At 56.7% G+C, this 8,317-nt stretch overlaps 1 protein-coding gene across 3 annotated transcripts; it reads right to left on the bottom strand.

Moving 5' to 3' along the window:
* Positions 1–1,526: 1,526 nt before the first annotated feature.
* On the bottom strand, positions 1,527–7,455 carry PAXX (PAXX non-homologous end joining factor). 3 transcript variants are annotated; one of them, XM_065418831.1, is made up of 7 exons: positions 7,334–7,455; positions 5,983–6,043; positions 4,703–4,752; positions 4,423–4,613; positions 3,446–3,520; positions 2,648–2,741; positions 1,527–2,027 (listed from the first exon to the last, which is right to left on the bottom strand). In XM_065418831.1, the coding sequence occupies exons 1-7, from the start codon at positions 7,429–7,431 to the stop codon at positions 1,862–1,864; spliced, it is 735 nt and encodes a 244-aa protein (XP_065274903.1). In that variant the 5' UTR covers positions 7,432–7,455; the 3' UTR covers positions 1,527–1,861. The 3 variants fall into 3 exon arrangements, with proteins under 3 accessions (XP_065274903.1, XP_065274905.1, XP_065274904.1); XM_065418833.1 differs by having other exon boundaries at positions 5,979–6,043; positions 7,334–7,357; XM_065418832.1 differs by having other exon boundaries at positions 1,891–2,016.
* Between the last annotated feature and the right edge of the window lie 862 nt (positions 7,456–8,317).

Genomic DNA, 8,317 nt, shown 5'->3' with positions numbered 1-8,317 from the left:
GCAGAGCCCGATGCTGCCTCTGCTCAGCCTGGCGCTGCCCTGCGCCCACTGCTCATGGTGCCAGTGCTGGAGAGGGGCCTGGGGCTGCCCTGCCCGGCCCTTCTTCATCTCTCTGCCCATGAACATCAGACAAGGGTTGAGGGAACTGGAGCCATTGCCCCTCTCGCCTCCCTGGGCGCAGCAGCTTCGGGGCTAGGCCAGCCTGGACTCCTGGGGGGCAGAGGAAGCCGCGTCCCCTTCGCCAGTCAGGACACTGCAGCAGAACACAGGACAGGACGGGACCTCCTGGCTCCTCAAACCCAGTCACCATCCCCTTCCTGTACTTATTGGGGGGAGCTCATTCAGCACCTCTTCCTCCCCCCCCCCGCCCCCACGCGACCCTCGTCTCTCTCCTGCCGCCAGAGCCTTCTCCTGGCAACCCAGCTAACGCTCTCCTTTCAGCTCCTGCTCCACCGGCTGCAGAGAGGGCAGCCTCGGGCTCTGCCCCTGGCATGGGGTAAGGGCAGAGGGGCTCCGAGTACCAGCAGGGGGCCCTGGCACAGCTAGGGGCCAGCCCTGTCTATACCAGAGCACGGCCCGGCCAGGGGGGACGGGGGAGGACAGGAATTGTAAAGCAGGAGTGGGGCAGACAGCGTACATTGGGAAGGAGCCTTCCGCTGTCCCGGAGCTCAGCCGGGGGCAGGGCAGCTGGCCCCAGCCTGTGGAGGGGGCCGGGCAGGGCAGATGAGCCCAGGAGAGGTGAGGGGCAGAGAAGAGCAGTGGGGGCCCAGAAAGTTGCATGACCCTCCCTTGCTGGGCTCAGCCATGCTCTCTCCCTGGGGGCTGCTGGCTGGGCCCTATCGGCACGAGCAGTTAGTGTCCAGCACTGGCTCAGGTCTGCCCCGCTTAGAGACAGGCCAGGCCACCAGGGGAGATGGAGGCCGGAGCACGCACAGCAGCCCTGGGAGCGGACACCTGCCCCAGGAGACGATCGTGTGGGACGTGGGGCTGGGCTGGTGCAGCCATTGCAGAGAGCCCGTGTGGCCTCACCACAGCCTTTGAAGATCAGCGCAGGGCCCGGGAAGCCCTGCATGGCTCGGCCGGGCTGCTAGTGCAGGACTACGGGCTGGTGACTCCTGGCTCCCAGCAGGCGATCGCCTTTGACCGTTACTCAGCCCAGTAGCCAGAAGGAGTTCAACCGGGAATGAGTCTGTCCCCTCCCCATTCTATGGGGGAACCTGTGTTATGTCAGAGCATTTAAAATCAATAAATAGGAAAGCAAAGAGGTGGTGATGTCATGAATGAGCAGCCTGCTACAGAGATGGGGCAGGGCTCGAGGGCAGATTCTCATCCCCACCCACCCCAGCTCCACTCAGCCACAGGGAGAGGGGATGCCCGCAAGGCACTAGATACATCTCCGCCTCCACAACAGCCCTGCAGAGACTTCAGACTCCGATCCGCCTCCCTACAGCCCAGCCCGTCACTGGGCAGCAAATGCCCCCTGCACATGGAGTGGGATCTTTGCAGGAGAGACGATCCGAGCAGGCTGGAGTCATGGGTTTATTTAGAATAAGTTACAGATACACAGCGTGGAGTTAAAACATTGGTAGAAAAGTCATTAAAAAAGTAATTCATGACAAGCCCCTTGCATGGAGCGACGGGACGGCCTGCCAGCAGCGGAGGACTGAAGGGAGCAGCTGGGAAGCGCAGGTTCGACCCCCTGGTGTGTGCATCGACTCTGCCCAGAGCTCAGGCCATGGCCTCCGTTGGAGGGTCTGCTCCCCGCCCCGGCTGCATGGCTTGTGGTCGTAGTGGAGGGTTCCTGGCCACGTCCACTCCCCACGATGTGGTTGGGCACAGGGCCGGGCAAGGCTCTCAGCATTCACACACGGTGTGTGACAGGAGGCTGCACGTTCATAGGTAGGCGGTAAACTAGTCTGAACAACTCATTAAAAAGCTTCATTAAGGGGACGCACATCAGAGGGGTCCAGGCTGGGTCAGGAGTCTTCAAAATCCACCCCGGTCGGTGCCTTCTTACTGGAAGAGAACTAGGGTTGCCAACTTTCTAATTTCTGAAAACCAGACCCTCCCCCTCATCCTGTCTCTTCCCTGAGGCCCCACTCCTTGCCCTGCCTCTTCCCCATAGGCCCTGCCCCCCCATTCACTCTCCCCCTCCTCCCCAGCTCAATCTTCTCCACCTTCCTCCTCCACCAGCTGGGCTCCCTCTGTTCTGGGGCCGGGATGGGAGCTGCAGCCGGATGTGGAGCCTGCTGTCTGCCTGCCCATGAGGCAGGTAGGAAGGAGGTGGCCATGGCTGAGCAGGAGCTGGTGCAGGTTGATGTCCCTCCCCCTCCCGTCCATGGTAACCAGCCTTTTGGTGTCCAGTCAATACATCTGACCGGACATCTGGCCACACTAAAGAGAACAGAGAAAGGGGTTGAGTCGCTGGCTGCGGCACTTGGACAAGCAAACTCAGAGGGCCATATTGGCAGCTCTGTAGCTGCTAGCCAGCGTACAAACCCCTCCTGGTCAAGGCTACCAGGCAATGGCCCAGCACATGTCTGTCCAGGCTGGCTCCAAGTGGCCATTGCAGGTCACTGGGCTGCAGGCAGTGACCCGGGGCTGGGGCTCAGAGGCTGGGAGAGGAGCAGACCCTGGGGGGAATTACCTTTTGAATCCTGGGTTAATGAGAGACTCTCCTGGGACTCGTTTCTTGGCTGTCACGGCTGAGCCGCCTCCCCTGTTCTTCCTGGGACTCAGGTCTGCTCAGAAAGGATGAGAGCCGCTGGTCAAAGTGCTGCTGCGGCCAGGCCAGGGTGAAACCTCGTGTGGCGACATTAGGCTGCATTTACTCAGCCTGGGAGCCACAGAGAACCACGGGGTCTGTCTGTGGCCAGTGGCCTCTATAAAGCCATTACCGGCAAGCCACCAGGGACACGCCGAACCTGTGCTTTTGGGCAAGAGGGTCCCCATTCCATCCTCACTGCTGTTGCTGTGTGCCAGGTTGCCCCGCTGAGCGGCAGAGGCACTCCTGGTTGTCACCAGGTTTATGGTGGTGTTTAGAGAGGGACATGCTCCTAGTGAGCTTTGCTGGAGTGACACTGGCTAGAGAGCAGAGTCCTTTCAGTGCCTGGCAACGTTCCCACCGTGAATCCAGGTGGAGGGGCATTAGAGCAATGTTGGCCAGCGTGCGGTATTGGCGGTGGATCTCAGACACAGCACATGCCCCACGGCTGAGTTATTGTTGCCGTCGGACGCGAACGTCTCGATTCCCTGGCTTTCAGTGACCATCGGTGAACCCCAACGTTGCATTAACATGGCGGGGGGCATTTAAGGGGGAGTGGTGGTGTCGAATTCATGGTGCACCGGGGAGTTCTGGAGAGTGAATGTATCCAACAGCAAGAAACTTTATGTGGAGCAAATTGCAAGCAGGGCAGCAAAATCCTGACAACCATCCCATCCCTACCTGGAATCAACAGCCTTTGGCTCTGTAGCAGGTTCTTCTCTGGACTGCATGAAGCAGCGGCAGCATCCTCTGCAGCTGGGAGAAGGAGACAGATGACATCTGGTCAAGGTTTGCCCCAGGTGCAGCGTACACGGCCCCATGCTCCCAGATCAGCTGCTGCGTGCAGTGGTCAGCACCACCCGGGAGGAGGTGCAGAGCAAATGGGAGAAGGGCGAAGTGCACGTGGGCTTAGAGTGATGCTTGCACAGCTGGACTTGAAAATACCCCCGAGCTGCGTTCTCTTCCTAGTGCCTCCCCCATAACCCTGCCCTGCACCCCGCAATGGGTCACCATCAAACTCCCAGGGCACGGTGCCAAAAAGTCCCTGTTTGCACTCGGTCATCTCCAGCTGGGTTGTTATATTTACACTCTCCTCGCATCCACCTGCCCGAACAGCCAGCAAACAACCACAGGCCTTTACTCTTCTGTGGCCAACTGAGGTCCTGGCAGGCTCCAGCTATAAACCAATCCAACTATGACTTCTCACCAGCCCTTCACACTCCCAACTTCTGCATCATACCAGAGCCACAGCCTTCAGGGCTGGGCCCCTTCCATGACTGTGTGTGGGAGAGGTGAGGGGGGATGCAAGTTACCCCAGACTCAGAGGAGGGCAGCACAACCCATCAGCACCCCCAGCACCTCCCCCCCGCCCGCCTCCGAGGCTGGCTCTGCACCCCAGCGTGCTGTCCACACACAGGCTGGCCCAGTCGCAGCTTAGTTTTCCAAGTGCAGGTAAAACATTTTCCTCCATTATAGGTGGCCATGGTGCAGCCACCTCCAAGCACCAGCTTCCCACACACCCCGAGGGCCATAATGAGGAACCTGCCCGTGCCCAGCCCTGAATTAAAGCGGTGGACAGCAGATAGTAAGATAATGGCAGCTGAAATCAATGGCCCCCTTCCCAGATTCCAAAAAACAGGCACACACACACACGGTACCTTCAAGACGTTTCTCCAGGCTGCTGACACACCCCACTAAGCCAAACATCAGCGCCTGCAACTGTTTCCTAGCTTCAGAGCAGGGTAGCTTGAATAGGTCAAAAGTCAAGCTCCAGGTACCTTCCTTCAGCTGCAGGGTGGCTTTGCTGTCATGGACTGTCAAGGCAGCTGCTCTGTGCTCAAAAGCTTCTCTGTGCAAGGAAGAGATTGGAGTGAGACAAGGGTTTCCAGACCCACCGGAACGAGCCCTGATTATTCATTCCCAGGTGGACGATCTCACCTGAACTTTGTGCTGTAATCTTCAGAAGGACACATCCCACTCTGGGACTTCTGAAAGAGAGAGACCCCCAGAAGAAGGCTTAGCCGCCAGTGACAGACACAAGGGGCCTGATCCCGCTCTGCCGCATGCAGCCCCTTACACCAGCGAGCGCGGGTGCAAAGCACCCTCTGATTTTACAACCACTCTGTACCGGTGGAAGCAGCCATACAAGGCCCTAGAGTTATGGATTGGCATTGAGCTATTTCACAGCGACTCCATCACACCGGCCTCGTCATTGCAGAGGAGGATTCCTTCCTCCCACCGAAAGAGATCATTAGTGACCAAATGACTGCTGGATGACCTCGCAGAGAGCAAGTACCCCCTGGGGTACATGGAGCGCATCTTACAGCTACCCGCACTGCTACAAATGCGGGCCTTGTTTCTAAGCTGAATTTGTCTGGTTTTAACTTCCAGACGCTGGTTCTTGTAGGGCCTTCTCCACTAGGCTGAAGGGCACTTCAGTACCTGTTTTTTTCTCCCCCATTAAGGTACTTATACATAGGTTTGGAAAGATTTAATGTTTATGGATATCAGTAAACACTGATTTCTGCGCATACACTCAAACGGATGAAAAATATTTCCATTGATAATAATCAAAACTTAGAGATAGGCAAAGTAAGAAAAATACCACCTGAGAACTTATTAGAGGTTGATTGAAGGATATTTACTTTCGATATTTTGACATGTGATACCGACAATGTGTGTTTTAAAGCTTTATAACAATTAACTTTTTTAATCTCAACATCAACTGTCATTTAATTATTGTCTGACCCCCCACTAATTTCCCACAACTGTGAAATTTTAAATACATGAAAATATTAAAAAATTCTTTAAAATAAACATTGATATTATCCATCAAAATTATAAAAAATAAAAATTGAATTTTGCCAAGCCTACTTTTATAGCCACAATAAATATAAATTATTGTTCCTAAAAGCTTGGATAATAACCCTTTAAAGTTATAATTAGACACTTTGGTTTTCTTAGGATTATTTTTTCCTGATTTTCTCTGCTTATTTTCAGGCCAAGTTTGATGTTTTTAAAGGAGCCAAACTGCTGTTTTTTAATCCATGTTTTTAAAACATTGCTCTCCTTAAATTATAACGGATGTATAAAGTTTAACATCCCCCTGGGCCCCGCCACATTTGCAGGTCCCCTTTAAGTTGACTTGATGTATGTCGTACCCATTGTGACTAGCATCTCAGCCACCCAAGGTTGGAATCTGCACAATTGTTACCTACGTGTCCCTCCAGCTTCTCCAGGGTGAAATCAGTACTCCACACCTCAGATGCATTGGTTACACTGGGGAAACAAGACGTGATGAAGTTAAAGGGACATTATCAACGTGACATCTAGCCCATTAAAAAAAAATGGTTGAAGTAGTTTGGGGCCCTGTGCCAGCTGTGGTTTTTACAATCACACTGTCCTGTGTTTAAGAATTGTTTTACTCTCTTCTTTTACTCTGGGGAAGACCAGCCCAAACAGGGGAAAGTAACTTAACTGCTGGGAACCGATTATACCAGGGAACCAGTGACCTGTAGGACACACGGAAAGAAGCTATTTCTCGAATCTTTCAGATACAGCCCTGGGTGTGAGTTGTAAGAAGAGAATGTCAATCATTCAGACAGAAATGCAATTTTAGTTGGCATCCCTTTAATACAAAAAGCAGAACAGTTCAAATCAAGAGAGTTGTATTCTCCTTCCTCAGTTGTCCCTTTATAACCCCCCGGCAGTGCAAAGGGGCCCTCAATGAAGCCCAAATGCCATGTAGGTCCCCTTTAATGACTCCCTTTGTGCTGCTAGGTGGAGGGGAAACTGAGATCCAGGCCCTCGCATTCGTTTTTAAAAAAGGGGCGCACAGATTTAGATAGGAGTCCACACAGACCTGGCGTTTCCGAGATTCCCACCTCGGGTTAGTCTCTTAGTGGGAATCATGTTGGGGTTGGATTTAAACTCTTCTCTTGCGGGGGTTGCCACGGGTGCAATGAGCTAACGCAGGAGAGACTGACCCGGGCGGGCGGACTCACGTCTCCAGTGTCCCAAGGGAGCCCCCCAAGGAGAGAACAGGCAGGAAACAGCCGAGAACCGGACCGGCCCTGGCCACCCGAGGCGCTACTGACGCGGGGAAGCCGGCGCCCTGCCTGGACCTGGGGCTTTGCATCAGCCCAGACCTGCCCGGCCCTTTAACCCCACACGCCGCAGAACCCTGCGGGGAAATCGAGCCCCGCCCCGCCCCCAGGCGGCTCCAGCCACGCGCGGGGGCTCGGGAGCGCTGCCCCTGGGAACCCGCCCGCCCCACGGGCTGCGTCCGAGGGGCAGTAGCCAGCTCCCGGCCGGGAGAGGGGCCCGCGCTGCAGCGTCTCGCCAGCGCCAGCGCCCCGGGAAGCAGGACCCCGCCGGTTTGGCCCAGGCCCCCCGGGAGGCGGAAGAGCTGCAGCTCCTGAGGCCGGGGGCGTGCGGACCGCACGGGGGGCAGGGGGAGGGATTTCCCCGGGCGCTGGGGGCTCACAGCGGCGCCCCCGAGCTGGAAGGGGGGGCTCCCTGCAGCCTCGCGCCCCCCGGGGTACGGGGGGGTCAATGCCCCGCACTTACTAGACATCGAAGCCGCTGCTCTCCGGCGCGGCGCAGTAGCACAGATACTGGTGCCCCCCGTGCCACAGGGCGTGGAAGGGGCCCGCAGGCTCCGCCATCCCGGGGGCGAGGACCCGGCAGCGGGGCTGGGGGCTGCTCCCCTGCCAAAGGCCGGGACAGGAAGGGGCGGGGCGAGCGCGTCTCTTTAAACCTCCCAGCCGGGCTTAAAGGGGGCGAGGCGGGCAGGGGTGCAGGCAGGTTTCCGCTTTTCGTGCCGAATGGAAACAGGTTTCGCTCTGGATTGAGCCCGGCCAGGCGCAGGAGGCCCAGGACGTGAAACTGACCCCACTGGCCAAGCAGACAGACAGACACCCCCCCCCCCCGCAGGCCCCGTGGCGATCTGGGTAATTTAGGGGCCCGAGTTTGCCAAGTACTAGGGTGACCAGATGGCAACTGTGAACAAACGGGCCGGTGGTGGGGGGTAATAGGCGCCTATATAAGAAAAAGTCCCCCCAAAACGGGACTGTCCCTTTAAAAACGGGACCTCTGGTCACCCTACCAAGTACCCACCAGTAACTCCGCTGACTTCCGACCAGATGCAGCGTTAAGCACCCCCGGGACTGTCTGCAGACCCAGGGCGCAGAGAGCGGCAGACAGAGCCAGGCAGCGGGAGGGGAACGGATGTAGGTGGTGTATCTTCTCCCCTGTCTGATCCCTCTCCGGAGTGACTGGCCGGGGCCAGGGCCTGCAGAGCAAACCGGGGGAGGCTTCACAGCTTGAACCAAAGAGCCGGGTGCTGGAGCTGGCCGGCCCCATGCTGGGGGGATTGGGCCTGGAGGGGACACACCACACACCCTGACCAGTGGGTTACATTATTAGTAACACAAGGAAAGACACTCGTTGTTCAGTTACAGAGGGCTATTGTCCTGATTCTCTCCCGCCTGCGTTGTGCAAAGAGAAACACAACACCAGTCACCCGTTATGTGCTCGTGCACATGCCAGCCC

Source organism: Emys orbicularis, chromosome 18 (genome assembly GCF_028017835.1).
Source record: "Emys orbicularis isolate rEmyOrb1 chromosome 18, rEmyOrb1.hap1, whole genome shotgun sequence".
Lineage (NCBI taxonomy): Eukaryota > Metazoa > Chordata > Testudines > Emydidae > Emys > Emys orbicularis.
The sequence above is the reverse complement of the archived record's forward strand: the minus strand, read 5'-3'. Positions and strand labels throughout refer to the sequence as shown.